This window comes from Eleginops maclovinus, chromosome 22 (genome assembly GCF_036324505.1).
Source record: "Eleginops maclovinus isolate JMC-PN-2008 ecotype Puerto Natales chromosome 22, JC_Emac_rtc_rv5, whole genome shotgun sequence".
NCBI classification, from domain to species: Eukaryota; Metazoa; Chordata; class Actinopteri; order Perciformes; family Eleginopidae; genus Eleginops; species Eleginops maclovinus.
The window spans coordinates 1,030,459-1,047,758 of record NC_086370.1 but is presented as its reverse complement, the minus strand read 5'-3'; the positions used below and the strand labels follow the sequence as shown (position 1 = coordinate 1,047,758).

Genomic DNA, 17,300 nt, shown 5'->3' with positions numbered 1-17,300 from the left:
TCTCCCACTTGACAGTCTCTCGCAAAGTGCCCCTGCTCTCCGCATTTAAAACACCTAAACTCCGGGCACTCTCTAAATATGTGCCCCGGTTTGATGCACTGCCTGCACACCGGCACCTGTCCATCATGTAGTACCCTAAAATACTCCGGGCCCGTCTCAGTCATGAATTTCGTTGAGTACGGGAGGGAGCGGACTTCCTCGTTGAATCTCACTCGGAGGAAGCGCGTCCCATCCGCTACGTCTGTGCCCGGCCACACTCTTCTTTTTATCACTGACATCGGTCTCACTCCCCATTCCTCCAGCCTTCTTTGTATTACCTCATCCTTTGTGCAGATTGGGATGTTCAGAAATGACACCGTTATTTCCTTGCAGGAACTGTCCCGTCCCTGAACCAAGGCTCCATTCACCCGCAGCCCCTCCATCAGCTTTCTCTTCCCGCTTTCCTCTGCCATTGTGACTTCATAAATCCGTTCTCCTTTTATTCTGCATCCCCTCACGGTTCCGCAGTCCCTCTTTCAGTGCCTTCAGTAAGTCCATCACAGTGACTTTCTCTCTCCCCGCATCCACCACCACCTCCACCGTCAGTTCTTTCAGATAAACACCACTCTCCCCGTTCTTTATCTGCGTAGATCTCCTACTCGCCTTTGGGTTGTCACTTCAACTTTCTCCGCACTTGGTCTTTATTTACAGCCTTTTCTCCCACAGAGTCTCGTCTTTTCCCTCCAATTTCTTGCTGCGTCACCGTCTCCACTTTTCCCGTGTCACCCGTGCTCCGCTCACCATTAACCCCTTTCCCGTCTCCCTCCTTTTTTTGTTCTCCTACTCCTGATTTTCTGTTTTGTCCATTCGCTTTCTCTTTATCGTATTCCTTTCCAGTTGTCTGCGCCGTTTTTGCATTTCTCTCCATACTCCTCTCGCTCTCTGGGATATCCGATCTCAGTTCCTTGTCCGTTCCGTGGGTCAGCATTAAAGAATCCATCCAAAAAAAACACACACACACTGGGACCCCAAGACAGCAAAGCTGCTTGGGGGTAGGGGATACTCGAAAAAAAACAAATCGGGACTCTCACAAACAGAAATAACTCAAAAAAACCGAAAGGAGCACAAGGGCTCAAAATAGTGGCGTCTGCAATGTCTTAGGCTTTGGCTCTGAATCCGGAAGTGGGCGTGCTCAGAGTGGTATGGCCGTAAACGATCACTGCAGAGGGAGTGCGGCCTGACATAGCTGCAAAGGAGCCCGCACAGAGCGTGGTTCTGCTCCCCGAGTCGAGTGTGGCCTGGATCTGGGTCTCATAGAATGGATTTTTGACCATTTTGGTGATTTTCCCCCCACTTTATAAAGGGGTGCTTTACATTTTACCGGGCCTATGTTGGCATTCTTTCCCCGTTGCGCACACCGTCCCTTGGGGTAGTAACTTACCTGAAAGTGTGGCCCTGATCTGGGACTGATAACATGGATTTTTGACCATTTTGGTGATTTCCCCCCCACTTTATAATGGGGTGTTTTACCGGGCCTATTTTTGGCATTCTTTCTCCGTTGTGCACTCCCTCCCGGGGTGTAGTAGCTTCCCTGAAAGTGTGGCCCTGATCTGGGTCTGATAACATGGACTTAGAATTGCTTGGTGCCGTGTACACCAAACTACCCGGCCCACTTGAGTCCCAAACCGTACTCGTGAGCACATACAGTAAACAGTACATCACTTACAGTGACACATTGCAAAACGTAAAAAAAAAAGGCAACGATAAAAAAAGAAACATCTCAATAAAAGAAAACAAACAAGAAGAAATAATACAGCCCCTTTAGAACAGGATAAGAAGAGACTGGGATCTCTTACTGAAAGAGTTTGCGAACCCCCTCATGCTGGTCGGCCTCTGAGCCATTGTCTCTACAAAACAGCTGACTCTCTTAACAACCCTACCAGCACGTGTCCTGACCACACCCTGCGTGTCTGCTTGAGTGGACCCACTCAAGCAGACACGCACCCGTACCCGTACTTGGCTGTCTCGGCCCTGTTCTGCAACTGTTGGTAAAGTGTCAGAAATAACGGTCGGGACATGGCCTGTGTCAACCATCGACACTGAGTCTGATGTGTCAACTGCTGACGCTGTAACCGGTCTGAATGACTGGACACTGCTTGCGTCGATCACTGATGCTGTATCTGGTACACTTGACTGATCTAGCTCTGCATCAGACTGATCTTCGTCTGTATCAGCTTCGTCACAGGACCGGTGACTGGCAGTGTCTTCCTCCCCACTCAGTGCCCATGCGCTTGTCCTATCCTCCGAACCCTCTTCCTCATCCAAAGAGTTGACGAGATCCTCCATCCGAGACCCGTCCTCTGAATCATCAAGACTGTCCTCGGTCTCCGGCATGTCTCCTTGAGCAGACTCTATGGGCAGGAAGCTGATATCCAGGATAAGGTTGAGATGCACTACCTTTGTTTTACCCTTGTCATCTTCCAACATGTAGACATGGGTCTGCGGGTTGCTGTCCACGACAGTATAGACTGTTGGTTCCCACTTGTCCGCAAGTTTCTTCTTTCCCCTCTCGCCTTTGTTGGCGAGAAGTACTCTGTCTCCCACGCTCAGGCAAGTCCCCTTGATCTTGCGATTGTAACCTCTGGCTTGCTTGTCTTGCTCCTTGATGGCATGCTTTCGAGCAATGTCTGCTGCTTCATGGAGGTGGAACATAAGCGTTGTTACATAGCTGCCATAGTCAACAACCACTGGGTCGTGTAGGACCTGTTTGAACATCACATCAACGGGTCGCATTGTATGCAAATGTCAGGGTCTGGATTTGCTGGGGCCACTTGGCCTTCTCTCTCAGTGGCAGTGAACGGAGCATACCCCCCAGAGTCCTGTTAAATCTCTCAGTCCCTCCGTTCCCCATGGGGTGGTAGGCTGTAGTGTGTGACTTGGAGACACCCGATAGTTTAAGCAGTTCTGCGATGAGCTCACTCTCAAAGTTGGCTCCTTGATCTGTATGTATGCGCCCCGCAAACCCATACACACAGAAGACGATATCCCACAACTTCTTAGCAACTTGTTTTGCTTGTTGGTTTGTGCAGGGAAAGGCATGGGCCAACTTTGTGAAGTGATCTGTCAGGACAAGAACATCTACTGAACGCTGCTTGCTATATTCCGCACTCCAGAAATCCAAACACACTAGTTCCATAGGAGCGGTGGTCCTGATACTTTCAAGCGGAGCTCTGGCAGAAGGATCCGGTGTCTTGGCCAGGATGCACCTCTGGCAGCACTTCACATAGTCCTTAATTTGGTGCTCCATTCTAGGCCAGAAGAAGCGTTGTCTTGTCAGGTAAATCGTTCTTGCCTGCCCTTGATGTCCGGCCAAGTCATGTACACCACGCAAGGCCTTGTATACCAGACTTTGGGGCAAGACAAACTGACGCCTCTTCTGTTTGCTCAAGGGATCCTTGGTGACTCTATAGAGCACTCCATCAATGACATTAAGTCTCTCCCACTGCTTGATGAGTACCAGAGCACTTGTGTCCAGACCGTCTCTCTCCCGCCTTGAGGGTCTTCTCTGTCGACTCAGAAAAGGCATGACTCTAGAGATGCCAGGGTCAAGCTCTTGGCTTTTTCGGAGCTCTTCCAGGGAGAAGGCAGGTAGCAGATCCTGCCCTGGTGGAACAAGGTGTTGAACGGACTGGATCAACTCTGTCGCCCTGGACTCTGCAGCTGCATCCCAGTGGTCATGAGAATCAAGGACAGCTTTCACAATGTTGTTACACAGGGGCGGGGAACAATGGGACTGAGTCACAGCACCTTGTTTTGACCTCTTCGTCCGCTGACACTGGACCTTTAAGCGAAAGACATCCTGAACTCCATTTTCTCCAACTTCATCAGATTCGGCAAGCAGATTGCCATAGGACTCTGTAACAAGTCTACGCCCAACTGTCTTGGCAAACGGGTCCCGACTGAGAGCATCAGCCACTACGTTCTTGGTTCCTGCAATGTGCTTCAGACTGAAAGTATAAGGAGCGAGCTTTGCGACCCATCGTTGTTCGCAGGCGTCGAGTTTGGGCTTAGTCATTATGTATGTGAGTGGATTATTGTCCGTCCATACTGTGAAGGAATTGCCCTTCAGCCAATGGCTGAATTTGTCACACACACTCCACTTCAACGCCACAAACTCAAGCCGGTGAGCTGGATAATTCTTCTGAGAGCTGCTCAGTGTCTTACTTGCGAAAGCTATGGGACGGGCTTTACTTTCACCAGCTGCTACTTGTGACAACACTGTGCCAAGCCCGTCCAAGGAAGCATCAGTTGACAGAATCAGGGGACGTGAGAAATCAGGATGTGCAAGGACCACACAGTCCAGCAGCCTTTCTTTAAGACTGTCAAAGGCGATGTCACACTCTGGAGTCCAGTCATCAGGTTTCAGTTTCCTGAATGTTCCTGCCTTCACATTCACTTTCATCCTTCCTCTTCTCTTTTGTCCAGCAGTCAGAGCAAAGAGTGGCTTGGCAATGGAAGAGCAATTAGGGATGAAGTGCTGGTAGAAGAACACCATGCCCAAATAGGATTTGATCCTCCTTACTGAGGGTGTACATCCGTCATCTTCCATGAGATCAGACTTCGACATAGTGGATATGACTTGCACCTTTGCGGGATCCACAGCTACTCCGCCGCCATCTATGATATGACCCAGAAACTTGACAGACGATCGCATCAGGTGACACTTCTTAGGACTCAACTTGAGGTTGTTGTCTCGCAGGCGCTGGAAGACGACCTCCAGTCTCTGTAGGGCCTCCTCTTCAGTTGATGCGAAAACAAGCAAGTCATCCAAATAACATAATAAGCTGCTGATGTTCATGTCCCCAAATATACTCAGCATCATGCGCATAAATGAGGCAGGACTATTGCACAGTCCCTGCGGCATCCTGTTATACTCATGCAAGCCTAGCGGTGTGGTGAAGGCTGTGTATTTTTTGTCCTCTTCAGCCATGGGGACATTGTAGAAGCCGGACGTTAAGTCCATCGTGCTGAAGAAGGTGTTCCCTCCCAAGGCAGCCAAGCAGTCTGACTGATGTGGAAGAGGATGGGCGTCCTTGAGTGTTCTCGCATTCAACCACCGGAAATCGGTGCAGATCCTCAAGTTTCCGTCCTTCTTCCATACCATCACCAGTGGTGAGGCATACTCACTCACAGATTTCCGAATGATCCCTTGCTCCTCCATGTCTGTCAAGACTTGACGTAGTTTCTGGTAGTGAGCAGGGGGTACTCTCCGGTAAGGAAGGCGGAATGGGCGATCATCGGTAAGTCGAATGCGGTGGACAAAGCCCTTCGTCTCACCGCAGTCCATTTCATGCTTGGAGAAGACATCGTTGTAACACTCGAGCAGTTGGACTAACTTCTCCTTCCCTGTGTGGCTAGTATGACAAGGTTGTATGTCAAGTTTGTCAAAGCCAACATCTCGCAGCCTCAATTCGAGATCCGAAGGACTGGTTGGTGTATGGTGCTTGCCTGGGACAGCCTTGTCAATCTGACTAGAGCCTTGGAGGAGCTCAAAATCTTCTACAGCTAAGCAGGGGGACACATCTGCCAGTTTACAGTTCCTCTTCAGCATAACAGACAGATTGGTGACCTTCATGGGGACCCACCTATCACCCCACAGAGGTGTCACGATCCGGCCAACCATGATGTTACGTGGCATGGACTTGGATGAGGTCGGCTCAACTATCACAGTGCTTCCCGGTGACATGGGAGTATCGTTTGGTAGCTTACCCCAAACGAGGTGTTCTTGCATTGCTAGGAGAGTGACTGACTGCTTCAGCTTGACTGTGCCAATTTTGTCTGGTAGCTCCTCACCCCTCCAACGGGATGTGTTCGCCATGAGGTCCAAGAACTGTTCACACTCTGGGGATGAGGAAAGACTGCAAACGGAGATAAGCCGCCAGTAATCATCACTGTTCTTCAACTTGCGCATGAGAGACTTGATCACGTTTGTGCCAATGATGAGATCATCTCGCTGGCCTGGCACCACAAGAACTGGAACGATGCAGCTCTCCCCATACACCTTCAGTTCAACTTCGTACATGCACTTCGGTTTAGTGAGTTTTCCTCCACACCCAACTAAAACCACTTCCTGAGTCATCGGTCTTGGTTCTGACAATACTTTTTCACTCAGCATCTTTTCCACTGCTTCTTCACTGAAAGTACAGGCCATGGAACCTGAATCAAGCATTCCCTGCATCTGGAACATATTATTCACATTGACTGGAGCATAGAATAGCTCATCATATGGCTCAACTCTATGCGTGTTCTGTGCTATTATCGTCACACCAGCCGGTGCTGCACCGCACAACTTCACATAACACTGTTCATATTCACTGTCACTCCCGAGGGTTTGTTTGTCCTCACCCACACGTCCCCTCTCCAAATGCGGGCCAGTCAGTTTAAAGGCTGCTGCTCTCGAGGTGAATGTGCGGCCTGGTCCTCCCGTCCGGGAGTGTAACTCTGACAGTCTTTCTTGATATGACCAGGCTTAAAACAAGACAAGCACAGGCGCTCCCGCCGGCAGTGTGCTAGAGTGGAGTGTTCCATAGACTTGCATACCTTGCAGTGTTTTCTCTGGTCAGACCGGTGCTGCCTATACATTGGCTGGTTGTTTTGAGCCATCGGCTGGCTGTTCTGAGCCATCGCCTGGCTGTTCTGAGCTAGTGTGCGGTCAAGCAGGCCAATCAAAGTCTTTAGGCAATTACCATCAAACTGAGGAGCAGATGTGACATTCGCTTCAGCCTGGACAGGGGGCAACACTGGAAGGCTAGGCATAGACACCTCTTCAGACACAGGTGTTTGAACATGAGCTGCCACATGTCTTGCTGCGCTGGGGCGGTTTGGTCTGGTGTTCAGCTGTTCTCTCATTTCGATTTGATAACGGTCAACATGCTCCTGTATTTCACCAGCTGTCCACTTCTCTGGCGCTTTGAACCGCAACACTGCAGCCAGGGAGGGATCTGGACAATACTTGACAAACATCATGGTTACTTCTCGACGGGGATCATCAATATGTCTCCCATGTCTGCTCAAGCCCTCCTCAGCTGCATCAACAGCTTTGTTAAGGCGGATCCAGTACTCGACAGGGTCCTCTCCTGCTACAGGCACAGTGCTGTAGAAGTCTGCAAGGGGCATACTCGAACATGACACACCACCAAAATGCTGTTTCAATATGTCAGTTATAACTTTTGGGTTCTCGTGAGGCTTCAATAACGGATTGCTACGGAGCGTTATCTTCACAATGTCTCTGGCTTTGCCCATTAATCTAGTCAACATCTCCTGATGCTGCTCACCCAGCTGTATGCTCCTCTTCCTCAAGTACGTGTCCATGAGCTCCTCCCACTCATGCACTGAGAGCTTGTCAGACCCATCTCCTCTGTACACAGGAGGCTCTCTTACATCAGACTGCATGACTAACTTCACACCAGTCAGGTTAAGTGTGGAGTCAACGCGCGACTGGCCTGCACCTGAGTTCTGAACCCGTGCTTGACTGCCTTCATTCGCTTGACTCTCTTCCTTTAACTGAGCTGATATAGACTGTCCCACTTGCTGAGCGATGTGTGCGATGAGATCACTCAAAGCTGGGTCACTCCTGTCTGGGATGGCCGAAAGTGAAAAGGTAGGTCTGCCGGTAAGGGACGGGTGGCTAGGTAGACGGGTGGAGGTGAGAACTGGGGAACCTCCATTGTCTGGAACAATAACTGGGCGGGTGTAGCTGAGCGCTGGCGACATCATGTCGCCTGGACTTGCAACTGAAGAATTAAACAGCTGTGCCCCCCTCCCAAAAGAGTTAAACAGCGGTGCACCCCTCCCCAAACCAGCAACTGGAGAGTTAAATAATTCCAAACCAGGAAGTTGTGCCCCCCTCCCAAAACCAGAAACATTTTGAACAGCTTTCCCCATTACATTGAAATCCATCTCTTTTTTTTGTTTCAAAAAAATGTAGTTAATGTCAACAAAAACAGATAATACTGATTCACAATAAACAATGGACAATTTTTTCAATGTCTTTTTCTTTCACTTGACACACATTTGTTCAAAAAGAACACAATGTCCTTGTAACTGTGACAAAGCCACTTCAATATAACCTTCATAAGGAACCTCTTTTTTGTTGTTGTTTTGACCTCCGACAACCTCCGGTGACCAAGCTGGTGTTGATCCACGATGTCATCCGGGTCACGGCACCAATGTAGCCCGTCTGGGCCTACTTCTCAGCAGACCCTTGCTACGACTCTGCGTTGTGTTGTGCGTGTTTGATGGACAAGGAGATTCGGTTGTTGTCTTTAACCGAAACTGTGGCGTATTTATTCCTCTGCATGAAATAAACACAATAATGCAGCAGCATTAATACAGATGGACGTCTGCAACACACCAGTCTCAGTCTGCCATCAAACAACTGAGAGACTAGTACTTATAAAACAATAAAATAAACACACAGTACAAAACACAATAGACCAAAAACATGGGAGCAACAAACATACCTGCATGAAATAAACACAATAATGCAGCAGCATTAATACAGATGGACGTCTGCAACACACCAGTCTGTGGTGGGGAAAAGACGCCATTAAACATGCTGCAGGTGCTGTGTGTGAGTCCTCACAAGTGCTGCTAAACAGTACACTTAACTAAAAGTTTGCTAAAACACTCAAACTTCTGCAAAACAACTCCACAGCAACACATTAGCACCATGGAAACAGTTTAAGATTATATAAACACTGTAAACATCATTTAGAGCAGAAATCTACAAAGAGCACATGACAAACTCTCCTCACCTCAGTCTGCCATCAAACAACTGAGTGAGAGAGGGTGCAACGCAGGTAGATGACGTCACTGCCGAAAGTGAAGACTTCAAAATAAAAGCATTAGCTCCCAAAACGGTCTTTTGTAGTAACCATACCAAAATAAAAGTGACAATAAATAATATTGGAACAATAAAATAAAACGTGAGGGATTATTGGTGGAATGCATTCCTGTATATTTATATACCTGCTACATATGCATGCTTTGTTTAAAGACCTCATGACACCTAGAGACTACCTTTTTTTATTTAGTCTAAAATAACTTTTATTTTCGATTTGAAATACATAATTGTGATAAATATGCCCGGTTCTCTGTTATTTTCGAAATTTGTACGCAAGCCACTGAAATCCACAGGCCAGTGTCTTGACAACGTTCCAACATAAAGATGACGTATGCTCCGGAACGCTTTTAGACCTGATTGCACCTGCTGCCACCCTTGACCTTGATCATTTCTAGTCACAGTAAGTCGTACTCGCAGTTTTAGCATCTTTAAAGTTTTGTTCTTAATATTTTTGTTGAGAACATGCCTGAGCGGTGTGTTGCAGCGTATTGTTCAAACACCAGGGAGAACGGTTTTACCCTTCATCGGTTTCCGAAAGACCCTGCTTTGTGTGAACTCTGGACGCAACAAGTTTGTAGGACAAGAGCTGGTCCGAAAGGAACAGTATGGAAGCCAAGCTCGTCGTCTGTACTTTGCTCAGCGCATTTTGAAGAGGAGTGCTACGACTCGATCCCCGCTCTGAAGGAGCAGCTTGGTATTGATGTTCGTCTGAAGAAGGTTTTGCTGCCCAATTCGGTTCCGCGTATATTTCATCGAGGGACAAGCTCGAGGTTAGCCCCGGGGGCGAACGGCGACGTCAAGAGCCGGAGGTCTCATGCTCTGGAGAAAAGGCAGAGATTGGAGGTACGTACCTTCTTATTTTGGACTATATTTTAATAATGGAAGGGAAATGAAATGCAAAGGAATGAGTGTTTGGCACTGTGTAAACAGCTTGCGGTGGTTCTTCATAGTTGAAGTTGGCGCTAGCTCTGAACACTTCAGCTCAGCTGGCTACTAGTGCTAAGTGCTTTAGCTATTCAGCTAAGTTCACCTCAGAGTGTTAGCAAAAAGAGAAAGTGGGACTGCAGCGATCCCTTGAGAAAGTCCAGGGCTTTGTGGATGTCGGAACTCTCGTGACAGACAGACACATAGGCATCAACATGATGATTAGAGAGGACCATCCAGACATCACGCACCAGTTTGACATATGGCATGTAGCCAAGAGTAAGTGCAACATGTTTAAACCTGTTTAATGTAATTTTTAAGAGAGACTTGAAGCACTACCTTGACATTCCTTTTTGAAAGATATGATTTTTTGGGTTTGGACAAATTTTATGTGTGAAATCCTTGTGTGTGTGGAGGACAGGGCCTATTTCAGGCTATTACAGGCTGTTCATGTATCTAAAAAGGGTTTTAGTTATGCCCTTGGAGTCAAGACCTTCAAGCAGTACATTAGATTTCTATTTATTTATTCATCTACACATGTTTACTCAGGTGTCAAGAAGAAGCTGCAGAGCCTTGGACAAACTAGAGGTTGCCAGGACCTCAAACCCTGGGTGGGAAGTATTATAAACCATCTGTACTGGTCCGTGGTCTCGACGCCTCCTGGCAGTGGACAACTTGTGGTGGACAAATGGACATCAGTCATCAATCACATCCACAACAGGCACACCGGGTTCGAGGGACTGTTCTCTTCTTGTGCGCACGGAGTCCTGGAAGGCAGGGAACAGCGTAAACCGTGGCTGAGTTGTCGTTAGTATACTCCTAATGTTTATTTTACAGAGATTGTGATCACAGTATCATGTTGCATCATGTTGCATAATTTACATGTATTTTGTACAATGTTCTTCAGATACGAAGGTGTCTATTGAAGTGGAGAAGATCATCCGGAACAAGAGGCTGTGTGCAGATATACAACGCCTGTCCCCGTCACACCAGACATCCTACCTCGAAGCATTCCATAGCGTGATTACCCACTTTGCGCCAAAGATGTGCCACTTTTCATACAAAGGGATGGAGAGCAGGTAATCAAAGAAATATTCCGTGAAACATTCTTTTAGGACATTATTACATTCTATTATATTACACTTGCCAGACGCTTTTATCCAGAGCGACTTACAATCGAGGACAAAATCACAGCTTGCAACATTTGCAGTGCACAGGAAATGTACATGTCCTGAAGTGGTTTTGTAGGCAAGGGTCAGGGCCTTGTGCCTGGTTTGGGCAGCCACTGTTAGGCAGTGCAACCTGATAAATAGAGGGGTAACATGGGCTCTTTTGGGTTGACTTGTTTATGTTTCGCTGTTAAGAATGGTCATCTTGTTCCTGATTATTCTGTTTGTGTTCTGTTCTTAGAGGGATCCTGGCTGCTTTGCATTTCAACGAGAATGCCAACAGGGAGCAGCGGAGCAGACACGATGGCGAGATGATGTTCAACCTGCGGTATCCAAAGTATAAGAAGGGCGGCTACATTGTGAGGAAAGTCTTACAGGAGCCATCTTTTGGTAAGCATAATAGAAAGTTGATTGCAGATATGATTTGTATTTTGAGATGTACATAGTCGTGTGTCATATCTATGGTTGGATTAATTTGAACCTTGTCCCATATTCCTCTGCAACAGGCTATGCTGAAGAGCTGATGCGGATGGTGGAGGCCATGTGTCGAGGTGAGGACTACAACGGTGATGACTTTGACATCCCAGACCCGTCCCCTGTTACAGAGCCACTCAATGCATCATTCGAAAAGCCGGATAAGAGGGCAGCAGTCAATGCACATATGACCCGCTTTAGCATTACAAATAACACCTAAATGTACACATGAGAACCGGACTGAATGGAATAAACACAAACTTAATTTCATCTTTGCCGTGAGTGCTTTGATTTACTGTGTTGGGAACCTCCTGCTCCATCCTCACCTTGGTGTTCTGAAAAGTGTCATTACAGGGTGTGTAGTATGTCTGTGTTGCTACAGTTTTCCCCCTTATCCATGTGGGCTTGTATTGCATTGTCCCTGAAGTACAGCACATCTTAGACACCGTATGATCAAAAATATCAGCTACCCTTCCATGGTGAAGGTGTAAATTGATTTGCTAGGCCTATTTGTTGTAAGCTGTTGTAAGTTGTAAAAATGAAGACACATTCATGTGAAGCCAGAGGTATCATGTATTGACATTCATTTTCATGTATTTACAAACTCATGTATTTAAACTAAAAAAACAAAATTAACAAGTTAACAGCATACATGTATCATCACGGGCTGTTGGTGTCCTGGAACCCCCTGTAATCAATGGAGGGAAAAGTTCTCCGGATACACCACACCACACAGGAAGGTATGGGGACCCTGACATGTCTTCCCAGGTACTCGTAGCACCATCGCACAAACTGTCTGTATCCAGTGTACCTCTTCCACCTAAAAGTTGAAAGAAAATCAGAAGAAAAACACAGGTGTTTTAGATGTAGGCCTAGGCCTACTGTAACCTACATGACAGTTCGTTTTACGCATACATTTACGTCATTGGTGATATCAAATCATACAATTCCTACTAGTCCATACAAATGATTTTACAATAGGATTGTATACTCACTCGTTTCCCTCTACATCCCCGTATTCTTGCCGATAGTGGAAATGTGCGGTGCGCAGAACATGCAGATTCAGACAAACTGGCTCAAAGCCAGAATGTTCTGTGATGCAGCGGGTGTCTGCTCCCTCCTCCTCTCTCCTCTCGCACACTCTTGACTGTTCGCGGCAGCACACCGACTCCACTACCAGTGGCATTGGCTCACATCTCCCACAAGAACACCTAAAATATAACAGATAAAGGCAAGGGGCTTGAAACAATCTTACAATTGTCACAGAACTTTACAAAGTGTCAATGTCATGGGTTGATTCGCGTGAAAAGCCGACGTAGAACTAGCCTAATCGCGGAAGGATGGCCACTGGTCAGGAGCTAGGTTATAGCATAGGCTACTACTGGGTTATAGCATAGGCTACTGTATGAGTATGACGCAGGGCAAACTAATATAGTAGACCTAATTGGTATTTTCATCGCTCTCAAAAAAAATAACATAACTAAATAAAGATTAAGACTATGACAAGCACCGGGAAACAACAATGGCCCTTTGCGATCTGTAGGCTAGTAATGGTGACTATTTGGCTAATTCTGGGAGGTGAGGAGGCAGACTGCACACACACATGCTCGCTGGTGCAAACGCTGGTTGTGGTGGATATTACAAAGTACAATATCTTACGGAGTGTTCATTGTCAGAAAAGTGAACAAGAAGGAAGTTACCATTCCACGTGCTGTAGTCTGCCAAAATCCATAGGCATCCGACCGTCTGCCACAGCAGCACCACCAACAGCGCCTTCTGCCTCGCCATCCGAACTTTCCGTAGAACCCTGTGGCTCCAACTCATCCAAGTATGGCTCGTATCTATAGGGCATAACGCCCCTCACATTGTCCTCCAGCATTGGGTCGGACTCTGCCACTTCGAAAAATGTGTCAGGATCCGAGGATGAATCGGAGTTGTCAGAATCCATGTTGTTGACAGGTGTCAGGATAGTCGTGAGTGACAGGTGGGATAGTGTCTTGACCAAGGAGCCGTTCCGGAGTGTACGTCATAGGTCATGTGACTGACTAATAGGAAGGTCGGTAGCAGATCGCAAAAATCGCACTTTTAAAAGGCCGTACAAACTCAATTTCTCTATCATAATGATTAAAACCAACTTCAAGTGACTATTTTGTATGTGTACTTTCAATGTGTGTATGTATATTACTTTATTTTCCACGTGTCATGAGGTCTTTAACCTCCCTAACGAACTGTCTCAACAAAGACACAGACACTGCAAATTGACACACCAGAAACCAGTGAAAATCAGCGATCCCATTAAATCCACTCCCCCATAAATACGCCGATTACCTGTTAGACGGGGCGTTTTATTTTCTCCACAGTTACTGCATCAGATCGCCGCAGATCAGACCGGACCGGATCCCTTAACTGCTACTCGCAAAGGACGGACCCCCCGCAGTTCCTCTTCGCCACTGGACCAGACTGTCGTTCGACCCTTGCGATCCAACATTTGCAGACTCCAGATTAAGGGCTCTGCGACCAGAAACTGACGGACGGTGTAGCAGGCCGGCAAAGTGCAAACTCTGGCACTGGATTAACCTGACTTGAACAGTGAAAGACACTTTCTTCCGGCAGGAAGGGAACCAGAGTGGAGTTCGGTATTAACCGGATTGGACTTTTTAGTATGGTTGAACCCCTTGTCTGAACTGCATTTTGTATTTGAGTAGTTTAGATCAATTGAACATCATTCTAACCATATCTCATTTAAATATCTATACATGGACTGTTTTAAACTAACTTCGAATTATAAATAAATCATTTTATACACATATTGGTGTCCTTCTCACTGTGTTGGTGTGGCCAGGAATCCGAATCTTTTAATATAAATTTGATGTTAATAGGCCTTAGTAGGCCATTACATAAACATGGACCAGACATCCCCTAACTTTGCTCCTCTGCCAATGGTAGAGCAGAATTCTAAAAGTCCTCTTTTTTGTATATTGAACTATCCTACGCACCACTGCCCTTTTCCTTTGGTAATCTATAAGATTCTCTTGTGACATGTTTTTCCTCAATGTTGTAAATGCTGTGTTTCATTCTTTTACAGCTCTACTGCATTCCTCATTCCACCAAGGTACCACTTTCTCCCTACCCTGTGTTGTTCTGTTTGGTATACTCAGAGTTGCAGCATTTAGAATATGTTCCATAACTTGATTTGTGCATTCTTCTATGCTCCCTTCCAGTGTTACCAAGTGTGCTGACTCCTCTCAACATATTCTACATTTCTCCCAATCAGCCTTACCAAAGCACCATCTGGTAAATGTACTTCTTTCTTGTATACTTACGTTTGTATTTACTATAGTGATTACTGGGAAATGGTCACTTCATACAGTAGAGTTAGTCTTGACACGCCATTCGCAGGCATTTACTAAGCTACCTGACACCATTGTAAGATCCAAGCAAGAAACTGTGGCCCTATTTATATCCACTCTTGTACATTGTCCATCGTTAAGACAGACCAACGATCTTTCCTCCAGAATTTCTTCCACTATATTCCCATTACTGTCTGTGTGATTGCTCCCCCATAAGCTGTTGTGTGCATTAAAATCTCCACACCATATTTCCTTTCTACACACTGTCCCTGCCATTTCCTTGAACATGTCAGTGGTTAAATTTCTACATGGGTTATAAAATTGATTACCTTAATATTTCCTTCTTTCTTTGGGATGCAAATTTCCAATATTACACATTCCATGTCATCGGGAGGGAACCTTCCTATAAGCCAACCGATCTTTGAGAGAAGTAGCACACCCTCCACCATTTTGGTTGTTTGCTCTGTCGTGTCTTATAGCACTAAATCCTGGCATTACAACATCTAAGTGAGGACGTAACCAAGTTTCTTGCACACATACTATATCTGGAACTACTTCTAATTCATATATGTATTTTTTAAATTACTGTCCGTTGGCTATAAGGCTTCTGGCATTCCACTGCAGTATGTGTAGAACCATTATTAAAGCGTTAGCCCTCAACCTGTCCATTTCCTCCTACTTCAGTTGCTGTTAGTAATGCAGGTATCTGGTCTGCGTTTAATTCTCTCATATCAAGGAATCTTCCTGCTGCCTCCACTATGGTCTTGATTCTATCACTTTTCTTTTTCTGCTGTGATGCAACATTAATGGTGTGGCAGATGAAGACCACGAATTTCACTTTGTTCACCACTAGTGTGTCATTATCTACTTTACATTTATGAGTACAAGTTGGTACCCGGGCTTGGGTTTGGGCCTGCTTTTCTGGTGTGTTACTGTCCCTTTGTTCTGTATGTCTTTGGGCCATTCCAATAGAATCCCTGTTTGTTCCTGCCCCCCTTACTTTCTTTAATGCCCCTGCATTTGAAACTTTATTCATTATCTTAATTCTCTGGACCTGACTGGCTTCTCCCTGCACTACACCGCCTACACATGTCGAATTTGAACCCTTTGTCACAGCGTCCTTGTTCAGAATCCTTCAGTCCATTTTAATTGTCCATTCTGAGTGTCTGGATCCCTCCAGTGTACATTCCCCCCTTGTCCTTATGGAAGGAAAGAAAAACAAAAACCAGTATCTTTGCAGAAAACAACAGATGCAAAGTAAAACATCAAACACTGATGATAATGTCAGATTCACGATATCATTCCCCCCTAAACCTAGAACCCCCAGTATAACTACCAAATGACAACACTCTAATAGATATAAATGTCATGAGTATATCAGAATCGGACGTTCAATATGGATATTTCTCCAGTAACTTCTCTTCTATCCACACTTCTGCCTCGTCGGCATCTATACTAGCCACCTGTAATAATGGCATCTGAGATGGATCACCGGGCATCACGACACCAAGCCATCTCAGTATCATAGCCTTTGCGAAGGTCAATAACAGCGTACAGAAACAGAACATCACACATAATGATATGAGAACTGCCACTATGACTTGAACCAATACTGCTCCTAGCGGTCCGAATTTGTCCTGCAACCAAGCATTTGCAGACCATCCTGCTCCTTGTGATGGGCCAAACGCATCCCTTATATGCTTCAATGCCTCTATCACACTAGTTATATTTTCCAAACTATCCGGTATCCATCAACTGAACTTGGTTTTGCTGTGGTTGTGGCAGCTGTTGATTCAATAGAGACTGACTCGGTATCACCAGAGCCTGCATCTTCTCCTTCTTCTTGGTATCCATCAACTGCACTTGGTTGAGTTTTCTGAGGATCTCTTGATCCGGCTCTTTCTGATCGCTTTCCTTCTTCCTATATAGCTCCACCTGATGAGCTATATGGTCCATATAAACACTCTCCATCATGCTTCCAAGACCAACCACTTCGGCTAGTTTACTCCTCACTGGTTAAGGAAGCCCCTTCAGTATTTTGGCTCGTAGAATTGACTGCTCCATTCAACCTTAATCCGGGTCATTTCCAGTAATGTTTCTCCACTTTTGAATGGCTCTTGACACATAGGCCCTTGGATTTTCTTCCTGCCCCAGTGGTTCAATAAGAGCATTGTCAGGGTGTACATTTGCTGGAAATGTATCTCTCAGTGCTCTCCACACTCGAGCTCTATTTGCCGAAAACAGCTCTGGATCATTCACAGCAGTTCCCACATATCGGTTAAGTCCATCCCTCTGTAGAATCTCTTCCATAGCTGGAACCCCAAGAAGGTTGGCTAACAATCTCTTAATATCCCCCATGGCAAATTGTGTTCCCACCATGAGCTCATCCATCTTTGAAGTCCACGGATGTGCTCCATCTTGAAGAGTAGGTAACTTCTCCATTATATCTGACATATCCGTATTCTGCCAAGGCTTGTACTCCAAATTCTGTCCACGAAC

General features: G+C 46.2%; 2 protein-coding genes across 2 annotated transcripts; one reads left to right on the top strand and one right to left on the bottom strand.

The window, feature by feature from the left end:
- Positions 1 to 9,939: 9,939 nt before the first annotated feature.
- LOC134858557 (uncharacterized) lies at positions 9,940 to 11,721 on the top strand. The gene is made up of 5 exons (XM_063874528.1): positions 9,940 to 10,087; positions 10,358 to 10,615; positions 10,716 to 10,887; positions 11,219 to 11,367; positions 11,484 to 11,721. Exons 1-5 carry the CDS (start codon positions 10,024 to 10,026, stop codon positions 11,669 to 11,671), a joined length of 831 nt encoding a protein of 276 aa, XP_063730598.1. The 5' UTR covers positions 9,940 to 10,023; the 3' UTR covers positions 11,672 to 11,721.
- On the bottom strand, positions 11,483 to 13,664 carry LOC134858563 (uncharacterized). The gene is made up of 3 exons (XM_063874535.1): positions 13,152 to 13,664; positions 12,447 to 12,662; positions 11,483 to 12,271 (listed from the first exon to the last, which is right to left on the bottom strand). The coding sequence occupies exons 1-3, from the start codon at positions 13,397 to 13,399 to the stop codon at positions 12,112 to 12,114; spliced, it is 624 nt and encodes a 207-aa protein (XP_063730605.1). The 5' UTR covers positions 13,400 to 13,664; the 3' UTR covers positions 11,483 to 12,111.
- Between the last annotated feature and the right edge of the window lie 3,636 nt (positions 13,665 to 17,300).